This window comes from Haemaphysalis longicornis, unplaced genomic scaffold (genome assembly GCF_048455015.1).
Source record: "Haemaphysalis longicornis isolate Haplotype H1 unplaced genomic scaffold, Haemaphysalis longicornis Haplotype H1 scaffold_13, whole genome shotgun sequence".
Taxonomy (NCBI): Eukaryota; Metazoa; Arthropoda; class Arachnida; order Ixodida; family Ixodidae; genus Haemaphysalis; species Haemaphysalis longicornis.
The window spans coordinates 94,017,751-94,036,654 of record NW_027526233.1 but is presented as its reverse complement, the minus strand read 5'-3'; the positions used below and the strand labels follow the sequence as shown (position 1 = coordinate 94,036,654).

At 43.9% G+C, this 18,904-nt stretch overlaps 1 protein-coding gene across 6 annotated transcripts in view; it reads right to left on the bottom strand.

Annotated features, from left to right (window-relative positions):
• LOC144164408 (papilin-like) overlaps positions 1 to 18,904 on the bottom strand; it is a 96,798-nt gene that overhangs the window by 41,318 nt on the left and 36,576 nt on the right. For 4 of the 6 annotated variants that reach the window (XM_077694928.1, XM_077694929.1, XM_077694930.1 and 1 more), the window contains 4 exons: positions 14,708 to 14,758; positions 13,034 to 13,207; positions 7,535 to 7,585; positions 4,728 to 4,901 (listed from right to left, as the gene is read on the bottom strand). In XM_077694928.1, coding sequence (XP_077551054.1) covers positions 4,728 to 4,901; positions 7,535 to 7,585; positions 13,034 to 13,207; positions 14,708 to 14,758 — 450 coding nt within the window. The remainder of the gene's footprint in view (positions 1 to 4,727; positions 4,902 to 7,534; positions 7,586 to 13,033; positions 13,208 to 14,707; positions 14,759 to 18,904) is intronic. The other 2 variants (XM_077694933.1, XM_077694932.1) reach the window with 2 other exon arrangements.

The following is an 18,904-nucleotide window of genomic DNA, read 5'->3' as shown; positions in this document are numbered from 1 at the left end:
GTAGCTCGGTTCCAACCATATTGTCACGAAGCCAAAAACGACGCAAAAAAAGTCCATCATCTTGCGCAGTAAAGTTTGAGGTGAACCACGTGGATGACTTCGGGTCACCTCCGTCGTCGGGATGTGCCCGAATCACCATCGGGGACCACGTCGTAGGCACGTTGACCAAGAATGCCGCAAACCATGCATTTGGTCGGTTTATTGGTGGTTTGTTTTTACTGCCCGGCAGCGCCGGGCTCTATTATTTCTGTCCCCAGCGAAGCCCATGTTCCATTCCTTATTATCATGCCGCACGGGTTCAGAAACGCTGTCCTCATCCCATGTGGATCAGGACAACGATTCGCCCAAACGTCAACTGGCCTGGAAGAATCTTCTTTGATCTACAATGTTTTGGGTGTAAATTGACGTTTCGAGAAACACTCGCGCCGAAATATAAAAGGCAGCAGAGCAGACGCCCCGGCATTCATTCGAATTTACCGATGCGCGCCTGCGCACGTCGCTTTGCTGACTACTGCTTCGCCGCATGTGTATTCTTTGAGTTATTAGGGGAGCACAAGTTCGCTCCAATAAACTTGTTTCCTTGAAGACGTTGACGTTCGGGAGAAGCGCTGTCCTTATCCGAATGAGATCACCTGGGACACAGATAACAGAGCCGGGCGCAGCCGGGCAGTAAAAACAAACCCTAAATAAACAACCAAATGCATGCTTCGCGGGAATATAACGTTAAAAGCACCGACGTCGTACTTTGAAAATCGTATAAACTGCGGCTACCACCAAATACAACTTCCTAGGCACTTTTAATCTTTTTCAAGTGGAACTATAAAAAATATTTTTTTAAATTACGCCTGTAATGTAAAAAGCTACCAGAAATTCCTACTTTTTCTTTTCTTCTTTTGCTTTTACGTTGTACTCATTCAATATACACTAAGCCAAACACTAAAGCACCACTTACAGATTACCTTATCAAAGCATTACATGCATGGCGGTTCCTTCCGCGGGCAACAGCCCTGGCTGAAGAAAGACTCACTGAGTCTTTCTTCGCTCTGACACCAAGTAAGACCCGACAAACTACAGCGACCAAACAACAAGAGCAACTTCTCTTAGATGAACCCGAAATGTTTCCGTATGAACGTCTGAAATTTTACCCTGCCGCTTAGGACCAGATTTATTTTGAAAAAACACGCGCGACCGTTCCCCTTTGTTTCTTTCCTTCTTTTTTGTTCTTGATGTTCTCCACTTCCCTTTTTGTATTTTTGTTTTTTTGTGCGTTTCTTAAAAAGTATCCCAGACATATAGTTTCGCTTGGTCCGGAAGCAAGCAGCATCTCGGATACCTTGGAGGCTGCACAAGAAAGGTTGGACCATGCTAGGAGGCTCTTTGGGATACAAATAGCCCTCCCTAACGTGAGAAGGATCTCGCCACCCTGGTGTAGTATTTGGCCAATCCCCCTCATGAGTTACCAATCCAAATCTTGGACCTTATTCCCCTAAAACAGTAAAACGTTAACCGCGGCGGTGGTCAAGCCAGTGGTACAGTAGAGGGTGCTAAGAATCCCTGGTTCCGGACAGCCGCCTGTTGGACTTGAAATTGGCAACGTTGCACACAGCAACCCATTTTAGCGAGGGTAGATAAGCTGTACTATTAGAGGAGCTCTCAGGCATTAAGTGGCATACTAGTGGCCTAAGTGAGGTTAGAAGAACAGGAGAAGGCTGCATTGAACTGACTGGCGGGCATATTCTGTGCTACCGTGGACCTCGGGAAAATAAAGAGCACGGGGTAGAATTTTTATTCCACTTGGATAAAGCAGGGAACGTGGAAGAGTTATTCAGCATTAGCGAAACCGTCGGAGTCGTAGTGAGCAAGCTTAACAAGCGGTATATGTTAAAATTAATACAAGCCAATTCACCAACAGCTCGCTACGAGGATGAGGCCGCAAAACGTTTCTACGAAGACGTGGAGTAAGAGAATAAGAGAACTGCCCAGTTCATACTTTTAACAGGACACTTTAATGAAAAAGTATGTACAAGGATAGTAGGGGAACCATAAGTGGGAAATATTAGAATAGGCACTTTCAACAGTCGAGGTGTGCAACGATTTGATTTGCCTGGGGGAATAACATCAAACTACTCAACAAATTCTTCCACAAGAGTATGAAATGGACATAGACGAGTCCTGACGGGATGACAAAAACCGAAACTGACTTCGTTTTGAACGACGACCATGGTATTTTACAGGACGTCCAGGTACTAAGCAAAATTTGGTGCAGTGATTATAGGATGGCTAGCGCAAAAGTAAGGCTGAATATCAAAAAGGAATTAAGAAAGCTTGTAAAAATAGGAATTCCGGAAAACTAAAAACAGTTTCAAATAATTCTTCACTACAAATTCGCGCTTTTAACCGTTAGAGCGAAGAAAGTCTTGACATTTTAAATGATACCGTGACAACAGTCATCACTAGCTCAGCAGCGGCTAATGGAGAAGCAGCATCTAGAAAAAAAACTTGAAAACTAACTCAGCAAACAAAGCAGCTTATTTCCAACCATCACATGATGAAATTGTCGGGTACGGTATATAAAACGGAAGTAGCGGAGCTGAAATATATGATAAACAGAAGAAAAACAGAAGTGATTTATGTCTACAGCGTTGCGGACATCGAGGAAACGTTCGAAAATGAAGGAAACTTGAAGGCAACAAGAAGGAAGTTCGCTATTGACAGAAGCAGAATGTACGCACTTGGACATGAACAGGGCAACGTTACGCACATCATGGAAGAAATATTACAAATCGTAGAACGATTATACACCAGCGACACTGGAGCGAGCGAAAATACCAAGAATACAAGCTTCGCTTGAGATGTTGCTCCAGTAACGAAAGAGGGAGTAGACATTCCACTTCAGGACATAGAAAGAGGGAAAGCTGTAGGCGCCGACAGCATAACAATAAAAGAGGATGGGGATTTATACTTGAGAAACCTGCTAAACTATTCTCAGAATGTTTAAAAAAATGCCAAAAGCCTGGACGAAAGCCAACATACATTTTTTTCCAGGGGGAGATAAAAAAGATCTCAAGAACCACAGACCCATCAGCCCTCTGTCGGTTGTATACAAGCTCTTTAGCAAGATAGCATTCAGCCGCATAACCACCAACCTCCCTAGACTTCCAAGAGCGAAGAGAACAGGCTGGGTTCAGAAAACGATACTCTACAATGAATAATATTTATACCATCCACCATGTAATAGAAAAATGAGCAGAGTATAATAAACCACTTTATGAGCTATTTATTGACTATCAAAAAGCTTTTCATTCAGTAAGAACCCTCACAGTGATGGATGCACCAAACGTACCAACAAATAGAGGTGACCTACCTAGACTCGTACACTGCATGTATGAGGAATGAACGGGCAGAATTACCCATCACAAGCAAAGCGATAAATTTCTGATCGAAAAGGGACTGTGACTAGGAGGTACTATCTCACCAAAATTGTTCAGAGCAAGACTGGGGAGTACATTGCTTGATTTGGAACACCTAAGCTTACGGATAAATGGTGAATACCTGAGCTATTTAAGGTTTACAGACGAAACAGTCTTGCTCAGTGAATCTCCAGAACAACTCTAAAACTTCTTGAGGAACTACCATCAGAGATCTTCGCTGTGGGGCTAAAGATAAATATGAATAAATCTAAAGTAATAGTTAATAAACCTGCTGAACACGTATATTTTAGCATAAAGGACGAATCACTGGAACAAGTACAAGAATATAACTACCGTCGCCAGATGGTCAGTGCGGACCCATACCACGAGAAATTACTCAGCCGCAGAATAGGACTGGGATGGGGTGCATTCAGCCATAACTGGCATATAATTAAAAAGACACCTCTATTCCTACACCGAAAGGTATTCAAGCAATGGGTCCTGCCGTTGATGACTTACGGAGCGGAAACTTGGCATGTTACTTAAAAATTAGAGAGCAACCTTAGGTCCGCCAAACGTGCCATAGAGCGAATAATGTTAGGAGTAATTTTTAGTGACAGAAAACGAGCTGCTTTGATTAGGAAGCAAACTTGGATAGATGATGTAGCAGTTCGTGTTAAGAAAACGACATGGACTTGGACTGGCCACGTGGCACAAAGAACTGACCACATACGAACCACAAGGACAACAGAATGGACATGGAGATACGGGAATAGACGGAAAGTAAAGCAATAACCTCGATGGAGAGAAGAAAAAATTGGCCGCGTATCTGCTCCTTTCGTTGCAAATGATGTCAAAAGACGATAGTCTTTATCGACTTTTGCGAAGTGAACGCCTCCCTTCGCTTTACCGCTCACAGAAGAAATAAGTAAATTAGAAGGCAAAGGATGTACTCGGAATATACAGGGCAGAAACGGGTGGAGGTGAATTGGGGAGGCCTTCGTCCTGCAGTAGACGCAAATACACTGTTGATGATGATAACGAATGGCAGGCTGACGGCAGAAAATTGTCAAAGTCGCTTGTTCTGCCGTTAAAATGCAATTGTGTAATAGTGGGCATTTTTTTACGCTTGATCGTACCTTTGAAATTATTTATGCACTCTATCGCACTCGATTTTTTAGCCCACTGTTTTTCACCGTAATCATGAAATTATATATAACTGTGCTCTCATAGAACATTTCTTTTAATCATCAGTACCAGTTGTGATTGTTTTAAAGATGGATATGGTTACCCTGTAACTGACACTTGATTTCTTACCTGAACACGTCCGGTTACACTCGTAGGGTGTGAGGAAGTTGTTAGCGTTCCCCTCGCATCCTCCGTAGATGAACTTCTCGCAGGTCCTCGTGGTGGTGTTGTAGTAGTAGCGGGGAAAGTACGCAAGGCAGCGACCAACCACCTTCGGCAGGTAGCAGACTGGGTTCAGTTGCGCTGTGCGAGACAATTGGAAACCTGAGTAAACATCTAAAAAATATTTGATAGTTCTACACACATGCAGGTTAAGAATGGCCTAATTCCTGAAACAGACTCTCTATGGGTCACAGCGCAGCTCTCACAGGCACCGTTTTACTTTTAAATGCAGAGCATTTCAGTAACTCACGATGTCACCCGCGTTGTCCCGTCGTAGTCCGCACCCCTCCCCCTACACTATATAAAAGAAAATACTATCCGGCGCCAGGTTTCTATCCCTCGACCCGGCGGGCGGAACGCAATGTACATGGTGCTCTACCCACTGCGCCACAAAGCCGAAACAGAATGGGACGCTACGAACGCGCCTTATATCGTTGACTCATTCAAATTACTGCTGACGAGCGCTCTCTCGTCAGCAGTTGCCACAAGTGCAAGAACATTACCGTAACGCAAACTACATAACGTCGTGCGCCCCCGGAAATGCTCTGCATTTGATCGTGCCCCTCGCGAGGGGGATGTTTCGCACTTGATCGCACTTCCACTGCTCTCTGCGCATGCACCCCGTCGCTATAGCAACGGAGGCGCGTAGTCTGCTTCCAGGACGCCGCGGCGCCAAATTGAAACGGGTGGTGAGCGGTGGTGCCGCACGCCGCTCGTCGAAACGCGCCGTCGGAAGCGAGAAACGTCGTCGCCACATCTACGATCGAGATAAATAAATGCAAACGTAAAGCGCCAGACATTCGGCGCATTTACCTCATCCTAGCCACGAACAGCTGATCCGACAATTCGTGTCTTCGATATGCGCTGGCTTTGGCTAGGCTAATCGGCACTAGCATATGAGTTTTTTAAAGACGATAGTCTTTCTTTGGCTACTCAAACCGAGAAATTTTGGTCTGTCTGTCTCTCTGTCTGTCTGTGACTCGATTCAGCCACGCAGCCAAACACATACAAGGTCGGAGAAAAAGCCTTATATACTCGCAGAAGAATCTCAACGTCTAAGTCAGGTGTAATGTTCATACTTGTAAACACTGCTGAGCAAGAACAAGGCATTACGCAAATATAATACAACAAATTATACGGAAGCGATATTTGCAGTGTTACTTTATAAAAAAATAACAAATGCTTGATTTTTGCGAAACGAAATATTACATCCACTGCAGAAACAAAATTCATTCTGCCGTGCCTGCTGTCGCCCGCGCCACTATAGCTTCTGGCGGCATTTTAAGAAATTAAGCGGCAACGGTTACGAAAGGTTCCACTAGATAGGTTCCATGGTCTGCTTGGAACACACGAGGAGTAGGGCAACGTGGTTCTATAATTGTTGAAGTAGGCAGCCTCAATTCACGTGCGTGTCCGCCGAAGGGCAGCGCTGGTATCGAGGCACGAGGCCTCAAGAAGTGTAACGCGTTTCGTATAATCGTGTTTACCTTTAAAGGAGAGCGACGGGAAAGAAAGAGCGTAAGAGGTGAGCGCGAAAGTGAAGGGAGGCATTTTCTTGGCCAATGTTTACAAAGACTGTCGTGTTTCGTCGACTTTTCAACGAATGAAGCAGATACACGGCAATCTTTTTTAAGTGCGAATGCACTTTATAAGCGAACCCAAACCATCCACCGCCGGCGGCGGCGGCGGCGGCGTCCGCAGTCCTCCTCTCAATATATAAAAAAAAACAGCATCCGGCGCCAGGTTTCGATCCGAGGACTTTGCGGCCGCAGCGCGACGCTTTACCGACTAAGCCACGGACGCGACGCTGATATCAGTGTTAGTAACGCGCTTTATATCTTTAATGCATTCAAACTACGTCGTCAGCGGCGTGCGTTGGCGACTCAGCGGCGTTATAGCGGCTTGATAACTGCGTGGTGTACACGTGATACTACAAACCCGATGGAAGAGATGGAAGAGAGGGCGGCGAGGCGGTGAGCTGCGGGGGCCGAGCGCAAGCGCCGCAAGCGGGCCTGACAACCGTGCATTCGCACTTTCACATTCTCCCCCTCGGGGAAATGCGGGGGAATTTTTCAAGCTGATATGTCGATGCTGGGGCTAACGCCCTTACTGTCACGAGCTGCCGGGCGTCACCTACTCACTGTGACACGTGACACCTGAATCAAAAGGCCAGCTACATCTTCCACGAGCCATCGCCACGACCACGTTAAGCTGCAATTATTTTTCATTTAGGTGCTTAGTTTGCCTACTTACATAGTGGCCAGCAATTTTGTAAATAACTGTTTTATAAAGTTTCATAACTTAGGGATTGCATTATCGCTGGCTGTGGATCTGCTTTTCCGGAGTATATCATGGCTTGGGAGGCATCTGAAACGCTCGCGAATTCGGATACAAACCGAGATTTTTCATGGCGACACAGTCAAAGTTAGCGCACTGCGGTGCAGATTGATTAGTTTTATAAATATACAGGCTTCCGCCATATAATGACTTCATTGATAAGGTGGGCTGTAAAGCGTTGGACGAACACCCCTTCGATTATGTGTAGTACTCTGTGCTATGAAGCACTGTTCTGAAGCACCCGTTGTGCTCAGCGGCTTGAAAATGCATGTGCAGATTTTTTTTACTGATGGAGCCCTTGTTGTGTGTACACTAACGTTTTTGGCTTATAATATTTTCTTTTCGGCCTGTGTGCAAACTGGCGGATTATCACTTACAAGTCGAAGTAGCCAGCTCAGGTTCCGCGATGGCGGTCACTTCAACATCGCCTGCGTAGAAAAAGAATTCAAATTAGTAATAATTGCTCATTTTTAATAATCGCGCCGAAAGTTTGATCCAGGCTCGCATATAGAACAGAGAAAACAAAGGGGACAAAAACACATACCAGGCGTACATGTTCTAGGGATAAAGCATTGCATTTTATTCCACAATATGTGACCATCTAGATACAGATTTGCTGTGATACCTCATCGTTCATTGCTACACAGCTTTTCTAACGAATCCAGATGTGTCTGTAATCGTTTCTTCCCGAATTCCTCTCCGCACGTGCTGCAGAATGTTTGCGCTTTCTCTGAATCCCGGCTTAGCTCGACCCCCATGGGCAGCTATCATTCGCAGCTGGCGCACTCATCTCAGCAAAAATGGCACTCACATAACAAGTGTCGTTAGTTGGTCCGATTGCATCCTTTTGTTCCGATCGTCCAGACATTGATTGTCTTTGCATCGTCTCATTCTTATTGTGTTCCTTTTCGGTTTTTGTTACATATGGAGGTAGATAATTTTGTTCTCTTGAGCATTCTATTTAGTCATTGTGCACACTGCGTAAGCGCCACTAATCTGAAATTGATTTTACACTTCCGTAATTACATGCTTAAATTATTCAGTAGGTCCAATACAGGTATGCAATAGAGGTTTTTATTTCAAGGACCCCACTGTATTCCCCACGTTTACCATTCGTTAGCTTTCAACAAGGTTCGGGGCGCTGTAAATTACACGCTCCCGAATTTGCACTGTGTAGGTTCGGGTTGGAATAGCAGACTAAATTTCAGGCCTTTGCTTTTGTTTTATTTGCGCCGGGAGGCCATGGTGGACCAGCTATTGTTCACTCCGATTCGGCAGGACGCGATCGTTTTAAATGGTACTTATTCTTTTTGCGCCGATAAATATAAAACTGAAAACAGGAATTATTCTGTTATTCATAGGCGCAAAATTCCACGCGAGTCGCCGACGCTCGCTTGCACACGTCGCTTTGCTTACTACTGCTGACTATTCTTTGAGTTGTTAGGGGAGCACAAGTTCGCTCCAATAATCTTGTTTTCCTTGAAGACGTTCATGTTCGGGAGAAACACTGTCCTTATCAGAATGAGATAACCCGTGTGGCATAAAAATAAAGAATGGAACATGCTCTTCGCTTGGGACACAGATAACAGAGGCTGGCGCAGCCGGGCAGTAAAAGCACACCATAAATAAACAAACCAAATGCATGGTTCGCGGCAATATAATGTTAAAAGCACCGACGGCGTACTTTGAAACTAGTATAAACCACGGCTAAAATAATTAGAACTTCCTATGCACTTTAAATCTTTTTCAAGTGGAACTTTAAAAAATATTTTTTTAATTACGTCTGTAGTGCGAAAAGCTACCAGAAATTCCTACTTTTTTCTTTTTTTTTCTTTTGCCTTTACGACGTCCTTATCTAATATACACTAAGCCAAACACTGAAGTTCCACTGTGAGATTACCTTTTCAAATCGTTACATGCAGGGCGGTTCCTTCCGCGGGCAACAGCCCTGGTCGAAGAAAGCCTCAACGAGTCTTTCGTCGCTCTGACACCGTGTAAGACCCGAAAAACTACAGCGACCAAACAACAACAACAACTTCTCTAATATCGACCCGAAATGTTTGTAGGAACGTCTGAACATTTAACGTGCCGGTAGGACAAGATTTATTTTGAAAACACACGCGCGACCGTTCCCCTTTGTTTTTTTTTTCCTGTTTTTTTTCTATTGATTTCCACTTCCTTTTTGTTTTGTTTTCTTTTCTTTTTTAAATATCTCCGACATGAAGTGTTGCTTGGCCCATTAGTAAACACCATCCCAGATACCTTGGAGGCTGCACAAGAAAGGTTCAATCATCCTAGGAAGGCTCTTTGGGACACAAACAGCACTCCCTCACGTGAGAAGGATCTGGCCACCCTGGTGTAGTAGTTGGCCCAACCTCCTGATGAGTTACCGATCCAAATCATGGACCTTAGTCCCCTAAAACGGTAAAACGCCAAACAGCGGCGGTGGTCAAGCCAGTGGTACAGTATAGGGTGCTAAGAATCCCTGGTTCCGGACAGCCGCCTGTTAGACTTGAACTTGGCAACATTGAACACACGAAAATATTTTTGCGAGGGTAGATAAGCTGTACTATTAGAGGAACTCTCAGACGTTAATTGGCATACTAGTATGCTAAGTGAGGTTTGAAGAACAGGAGAAGGCTGCATAGAACTGACTAGCGGGCATATTCTGTGCTACCGGGGACCTCGGGAAAATAAAGTGCACAGTGTGGAATTTTTGATTCACTTGGATAAAGCAGGGAACTTGGAATATTTATTCAGCATTGACAAAACTGTCGGAGTCGTAGTGAGCAAGCTTAACAAGCGGTATAGGTTAAAAATAATACAAGCCAATACACCAACAGCTAGCTACGAGGATGAGGCCGCAAAAAATTTCTACAAGGACATCAAGACAGAGAATAAAAGAACCGCACAGTTCACAATTTTAACGGACATTTTAAAGAAAAAGTAGGTACAAAGAGTGTAGGTGAAAGATCAGTGGGAAATATTAGAATAGGTACTTTCAACTGTCGAGGTGTGACACAGTTTGATTTGCCTGGAGGAATAACATTAAACTACGCAACAAATTCTTCCGCAAGAGTATGAAATGGACATAGACGAGTCCTGACAGGATGACAAAAAAACGAAACTGATTTCATTTTGAGTGACAACCCAGGAATATTACAGGACGTCCAGGAACTAAGCGAAATTCGTTGCAGTGATTATAGGATGTCTAGCAGGAAAGTAAGGCTAAATATCAAAAAGGAATTAAGAACGCTCGTAGAATTAAGAATTCCGGGAAACTAAAAACAGTTTGAAATAACCCTTCAGTACAAATTCGCGCTTTTAGGCCGTTATAAGGAAGACGGTCTTGACATTTTAAATGATACCCTGACAACAGTAATCACTAGGTCAGCAGCCGCTAAGGGAGAAGCAGCATACAGAAAAGAAACTTGAAAACTAACTCAGCAAACAATGGAGCATTTTTCGAACCGTCAGAAGATGAAATTGGCGGTACGGTATATGAAACGATACTAGCGTAGCTGAAAAAATTGATAAACAGAAGAAAAACAAATTACATTTATGCGTACAACGTGTCGGTCATCGAGGAAACGTTGGAAAATGGAGGAAGCTTGAAGGCAACAAGAAGGAAGCTGCCTTTTGGCAGAGGCAGAAAGTACGCACTTAGAGATAAACAGGGCAACGTGACGCACATTGTGGAACCGATAATAGAAATCACGGAACGATTCAACACCAGGCTATACACCAGCGACATTAGAGCGGGCGAAATAGCAAGAATTGCGATGTTCCTCCCGTAACAAGACAGGGAGTAAACAATCCACTTAAGGATATGACAAGAGGGAAAGCTGTAGGCTCCGACAGCATAACCATAAAAAACTATAACTATGTAACACTTAAAAAGCTCGCTAAACTAGTCTCCGACGGTTCAAGGCCTTTAAAAGTGGTAATACCCGAAAAAAGGCCACCGTACATTTTCCTTCCAGAGGGAGATAACACAGATCTTAAGAACTACAGGGCCATTAGCCTTCGGTCGGTTGTATACAAGCTCTTTCGCAAGATAGTATTTAGCCGCATAACCACCAAACACGCTCTACTTCCAAGAGCGAAGAGAACAGGCTGGGTTCAGAAAACGATACTCTAAAGCAAATAATATCTATACCATCTACCATGTAATAGAAAAATGAGCAGAGTATAATAAACCACTTTACGGGCTATTTATAGACTATAAAAAGCTTTTTATTCAGCAAGAACCCAAACAGTGATGGTCGCACCAAAAGCACCAAGAAATAGAGCAGACCTACCTAGACTCCCAGACGGCATATATAAGGAATAAACAGGCAGAATTACTCTTCACAAGCAAAGCGATAAATTTCCGATTAAAAAGAGACTGCGACTAGGAGGTAGTATCTCACCAAAATTGTTCAGAGCATGACTGGGGAGTTTATTGCTTGACTGGGAAAACCTAAGCGTACGGATAAATTGGGAATACTTGAGCTATTTAAGGTTTACAGACGAAACAGTCTTGCTCAGTGAATCTGCATAACAACTATGAAAAATGCTTGAGGAACTACCATCAGAGATCTTGGCTGTGGGGCTAGAGATAAATATGAATAAAACTAAATTAATAATAAGTAAACCTGCTTAAAGCGTCTGTTTTAACATAAGGAACGAATCACTGGAACAAGTACAAGAATATACTCTCACCAGATGGTAGTGGTGACCCATACTACGAGCAAGACCTCAGCCGCAGAATAGGACTAGGATCGGGTGCATTCGGCGAGAACTGGCAAATGTTTAAAAATATATCCCTATTCCTCTAACGAATCGTATTCAAGCAACGGGTCCTGCCGGTGATGACTTACAGAGCGGAAACTTGGCATGTTACTTAAAATCAGATGGCAAACTTAGGGCCGCCAAACGTGCCATAGAGCTAATAATGTTAGGAGTAATTCTTAGTCTCAGAAAACGAGCTGCTTGGATTAGGAAGCAAACTGGGATAGATGATGTACAGTTCGTGTTAAGAAAACGACATGGACTTGGACAGGCCACGTGGCACAAAGAACTGACCACACGCGAACCACAAGGACCACAGAATGGACATGGAGATACGAGAATAGACGGAAAGTAAAGCAATAACCTCGATGGAGAGAAGAAATAAGAAAATTAGAATGCAAAGATGGACTCGGGTAGCAAAAGGCAGAAACGGGTGGAGGTGAATTGGGGAGGCCTTCGTCCTGCACACGGAGCAAGAAGAATATAGGAGGGGAAACGATGCTTCCTAACAAGGCCAGATAATTTCACAAGCGCTCGCCATACGTTAAGCTAGCGGCATCTGCGCGGGTGAAGAAACTGCGGGGCTGCCGCTTTCGGCATTGCACTGCGCATCCACGGAAAAAAATGCGGTCGCTATCACTTCGTCCATTAGGTGCCGCTACCCTCTGCTTCATCGTCGCAGCGACGAGGCTTTCCAGTTCGCCTGGTTTTCGTTGCGACATTATCGGGTCGCTCGCCCGCGCTTATCGCGATAGGCCGTTTCGCCTCCGATATATTCTTACTCCGTGGTCCTGCAGTGGACCCAAATGGACTGTTGATGATGATAACTATGGGGAGGGCGACGGCAGAAAATTGTCAAAGTCGCTTGTTCTGCCGTCAAAATGCATTTGTGTAATAGTGGGCATTTTTTACGCTAGATCGTACCTTTGAATTTAATTGTGCACTCTATCGCGTTCGAGTTTTTTAGCCCAACGTTTTTTACCGGCACGAAGAAATTATACATACGTGTGCTCTTATAGAACATTTCCTTTTATCATCAGTACCGCTTGGGATGGTTTTAAAGATGAATATGGTTAGTCAGTAACTGACACTTGATTTCTTACCAGAACACGTCTGGTTACACTCGTAGCGTGAGAGGAAGTTGTTAGCGTTCCCCTCGCATCCACCGTAGATGAACTTCTGGCAGGTTCTCGTGGTGGTATTGTAGTAGTAGCGGGGCATGTACGCAAGGCAGCGCCCAACGACCTTCGGCAGGTAGCAGACTGGGTTCAGTTGTGCTGTGCGAGAAAATTGAAAACCTGAGGAAACATCTAAAGCATATTTGCTAGTTCAATATACATGCAAGTTAAGAATGGCTTAATTCCTTTTACCGGATGTTTATGGATCACAGCGCAGCACTCACAGGCACCATTTTACTTTTCAAAGACGATAGTCTTTCTTGGGCTACTCAAACCCAAATATTTCGTCGGTTTGACTGTCTGTCTGTGACTCGATTCAGCCACGCGGCCAAAGACATACAAGGTCGGCGCAATAGCCGTATATACTCGCAGCAAAATCTCAACATCTCAGTCGAGTGTAATGTTCATACTTGTCAGCATTGTTGAACAAGAAAAAGGCATTACGCAAATAAAATACAATAAACTATAAGTAAGTAATATCCGTTGTGTTCCTTTATAAGTAATAATAAATGCTTGATTTTTGCGAAAAGAAATATTACATCTACTGCAGAAACAAAATTCACTCTGCCGTGCCTGCTGTCGGCCGCGCCACTATAGCTTCAGGCGGCATTTTAAGGAACTAAGCGGCAACAGTTACGAAAGGTTCCACTAGACCGGTTCCATGGTCTGCTTGGAACAAACGTGGAGTAGGGCAACGTGGTTCTATAAAGGTTGAAGTAGGGAGCTTCGATTCACGCGCGTGTCCACCGTACGGCAGCGCTGGTATCGAGGCACCCGGTCTGGAGGAGTAGAACGCGTTAAATTTAATCGTGTTTACCTTTAAAGGAGAGTGACGGGAAAGGAAGAGCATAAGAGATGAGCGGGAGAGGGAAGGGAGGCATTTACTTGGCCAATGTCGACAAAGACTGTCGTGTTTCGTCGACTGCGCAACGAATGGAGCAGATACACGGCAATTTTTTCAAGCTCATATGTCGATGCTGGGGCTAACGCGCTTACTGTCTCGAGCTGCCGATCGTCACCTACTCACTGTGACGCGTGACACCTGCATCAAAAGGCCCGCTACATCTTCCACGAGCCATCGCCACGACCAAGTTGAGTTGCAATTATTTTTCATCTTGCTGGTCAGCTTCCCTACTTACATTGTGGCCAGCAATTTTGTAAATAACTGTTTTATAAAGTTTCATAACTTAGTGATTGCGTTATCGGTGGGTGTGGATCTGCTTTTCCGGAGTATATCATGGCGTGGGAGGCATCTGGCACGCTCGCAAATTCGGATACAAACCGAGATTCTTTATTGCGACACAGCCAAAGTTAGCGCACTGCGGCGAAGATTGATTATTTTTATAAATATACAGAGTGCCACCATAAAATGACTTCTTTGATAAGATGGGTTGTAAAGAGTTTGACGAACACCCCTTCGATTATGTGTAGTTTCTCTGGGCTATGAAGCACTCTTATAACGCACCTGTGGGGCAGAGTGGCTTGAAAATGCACGTGCAGATTTTTTACTGATGTAGCCCTTGTTTTGTGTACACTAACGTTTTTGGCGTATAATATTTTCTTTTCGGCCTGTGTGCAAACTGGCGGATTATCACTTACAAGTCGAAGTAGCCAGCTCAGGTTCCGCGATGGCGGTCACTTCAACATCGCCTGCGTAGAAAAAGAATTCAAATTAGTAATAATTGCGTATTTTTATTAGTAACGCCGAAAGTTTCATCCGCGCTCGCATATAGAACAGAGAAAACAAAGTGGACAGAAACACATACCAGGCGTACATGTTCGAGGGATAAAGCATTGCATTTTATTCCACAATATACTACCATCTAGTTACATATCTGCTGTGATTACCTCATCGTTCGTTGCTACACGGCTTTTCTAACGAATCCAGATGTGTCTGTAATCGTTTCTTTCCGAATTCCTCTCCGCACGTGCTGCAGAATGTTTGCGCTTTCTCTGAATCCCGGCTTAGCTCGACCCCCATGGGCAGCTATCATTCGCAGCTGACGCACTCATCTCAGCAAAAATGGCACTCACATAACAAGGGTCGTTAGTTGGTCCGATGGCATCCTTTTGTTCCGATCGTCCAGACATTTATTGTCTTTGCATCGTCTCATTCTTATTGTGTTCCTTTTCGGTTTTTGTTACATATGGAGGTAGATAATTTTGTTCTCTTGAGCATTCTATTTAGTCATTGTGCACACAGCATAAGCGCCACTAATCTGAAATTGATTTTACCCTTTCGTAATTACATGCCCAAATTATTCAGTAGGTCCAATACAGGTATGCAATAGAGGTTTTTATTTCAAGGACCCCACTGTACTTCCCACGTTTACCATTCGTTAGCTTTCAACAAGGTTCGGGGCGCTGTAATTTAAACAGTGCCAAATTTGCACTGTGTAGGGTCGGGTTGGAATAGCAGACTAAATTTCAGACCTTTGCTTTTGTTTTATTTGCGCTGTGAGGCCTTGGAGGACCAGCTATTGTTCACGCCGATTCGGCAGGACGCGAACGTTTTAAAGGGTGCTTATTCTTTTAGCGCCGATAAATATAAAACTGAAAACAGGAATTATTCTGTTATTCATACGCGCAAAATTCCAGGCGAATCGCCGACGCTCGCTTGCGAACGTCGCTTTGCTGACTACTGCTTCGCCGCATGCGTATTCTTTGAGTTGTTAGGGGAGCACAAGTTCGCTCCAATAAACTTGTTTTCCTTGAAGACGTTGACGTTCGGGAGAAACGCTGTCTTTATCCGAATGAGATAACCCGTGAGGCATACAAATAAAGAATGGAACATGCGCTTCGCTTGGGACACAGATAACAGAGCCAGGCGCAGCCGGGCCGTAAAAGCAAACCATAAATAAACAAACCAAATGCGTGGTTCGCGGCACTATAATGTTAAAAGCACGACGGCGTACTTTGAAACCAGTATAACCCGCGGCTACCGCCAAGTACAAGTTCCTAGGCACTTTTGATCTTTTCCAAGTGGAACTATAAAAAATATTTTTTAATTACATCTGTGATGTGAAAAGCTGCCAAAAATTCCTACTTTTTGTTTTTGTTTTGCCTTTACGGCGTCCTTATCCAATATACAATAAGCCAAACACTAAAGTACCACTTAGAGATTACCTTATTAAATCCTTACATGCATGGCGGTTCCTTCCGCGGGCAGCAGCCCTGGCCGAACAAAGACTCAATGAGTCTTTCTTCGCTCTGACACCATGTAAGACCCGAAAAACTACAGCGACCAAACAACAACAACTACTCTTAGATCGACCCGAAATGTTTCGTAGGAACGTCTTAAAATTTAACGTGCCGCTTAGGACAAGATTTATTTTGAAAACACACGCGCGACCGTTCCCCTTTGTTTTTCTCCTTTTTTGTTCTTGTTGCTTTCCACTTCCCTATTTGTTTAGTTTTTTGTGTTTTTTAAAAATATGCCAGACATAGAGGTTTGCTTGGTCCATTAGTAAACACCATCCCAGATACCTTGGAGCCTGCACAGAAAGGTTCAACCATGCTAGGAAGGCTGTTTGGGACACAAACAGCACTCCGTCACGTGAGAAGGATCTGGCCACCCTGGTGTAGTAGTTGGCTCAACCTCCTCATGAGTTACCGATCCCAATCTTGGACCTTAGTCCCCTAAAACGGCAAAACGGCAAACAGCGGCGGTGGTCAAGCCAGTGGTACAGTATAGGGTGCTAAGAATCCCTGGTTCCGGACAGCCGCCTGTTGGACTTGAACTTGGCAACATTGAACACACGAAAATATTTTTGCGAGGGTAGATAAGCTGTACTATTAGAGGAACTCTCAGACGTTAAGTGGCATACTAGTATGCTAAGTGAGGTTTGAAGAACGGGAGAAGGCTGCATATAACTGACTTCAAAAAATTCCAAAAATTAAAACGAGCGTAAAAGACGAGGACACAAAAACACAGTAGACGGGACGAGAGCTCTACGAGCGCTCGTCCCGTCTACTGTGTTACTGTGGCCTCGTCCTTTGCGCTCGTTTTAATTTTTTGCAAACATGAACCAACACGCCCAACAAAGCATTTTATTAAGTTATAGAACTGACTAGCGGGCATATTCTGTGCTACCGGGGACCACAGGAAAATAAAGAGCACATGTTGGAATTTTGATCCACTTGGATAAAGCAGGGAAATTGGAAGATTTATTCTGAATATAAAAAACCGTCGGAGTCGTAGTGAGCAAGCTTAACAAGCGGTATGGGTTAAACATAATACAAGCCAATACACCAACAACTAGCTACGAGGATGAGGCCGCAAAACGTTTCTACCAAGACGTCGAGTCAGAGAATAAGAGAACCGCACAGTTCACAATTTTAACGTGAGACTTTAATGAAAAAGTAGGTACAAAGAGAGTAGAGGAAACATCAGTGGGAAGTATTAAATTAGTACTTTCAACTGTCGAGGTGTGCAACGGTTTGATTTGCCTAGATGAATAGCATCCAACTAGTGAACCAATCCTTCCGCAAGGGTATGAAATGGACATAGACGGGTCCTGACGCGATGACAAAACACGAAAGCGACTTCATTTTGAGTGACAACCTAGGTATTTTACAGGACGTCCAGGTACTAAGCGAAATTCGTTCCAGTGGTTATAGGATGTCTAGCGGCAATGTTAGGCTAAATATCAAAAACGAATTAAGAACGCTCGTAGAAATAAGAAATCCGGGAAACAAAAAATAGTTTGAAATAACCCTTCAGTACAACTTCGCGCTTTTAGGCCGTTAGAACGGAGCGAGTCTTGACATTTTAGATGATTCCCTGACAACAGTAATCACTAGGTCAGCAGCGGCTAAGGGAGAAACAGCATATAGAAAAGATACTTAAAAACTAACTCAACAAACAAAGGAGCTTATTTCGAACTGTCAGAAGATGAAATTTTCGGTACAGTATATGAAAAAAAAGTAGCGTAGCTGAAAAAATTGATATAATGAAGAAAAACAAATGGCATTTATGCATACAAGGTCGGGGTCATGGAGGAAACGTTGGAAAATGGAGGAAGCTAGAAGGCAACAAGAAGAAAGCTAGCTTTTGGCAGAAGCAGAATGTACGCATTTAGAGATGCAGGGGTTAACGTTATGCACATTATGGAAGAGATAATAGAAATCGCTGAACGATTATACACCAGGCTATACACCAGCGACACTGGGACGAGCGAAAATACCAAGAATACAAGCTTCGCTTGCGATGTTTCTACAGTAACGAAACAGGGAGTAGACATTCCACTTAGCGACAAGAAAAGAGGGAAAGCTGTAGGCGCCGGCAGCATAACCATAAAAGAGTGTGGGGATGAAATACTTGAAAAACTCGCTAAACTATTCTCAGAATGTTTATTAATAGTGCCAATAGCCTGGATGAAAGCCAACGTTATTTTTTTCACAGAGGGAAAACAAAGATCTTAAGAACTACAGACCCATCAGCCCTGTGTCGGTTGTATACAAGCTGTTTAGCAAGATAGTATTTAGCCGCATAACCACCAACCACCTTAGACTTCCAAGAGCGAAGAGAACAGGCTGGGTTCAGAAAACGATAAACTACAAATAATATCTCTACCATCTGCCATGTAATAGAAAAATGAGCAGAATATAATAAACCACTTTACGTTCTATTTATAGACTATGAAAAAGCATTTGATTCAGTAAGAACCCAAGCAGTGATGGACGCACCAAAAGTACCAAGACATAGAGCAGACCTACCTAGACTCCCACACGGCATGTATAAGGAATGAACGGGCAGAATTACCTTTCACAAGCAAAGCGATAAATTTCCGATCC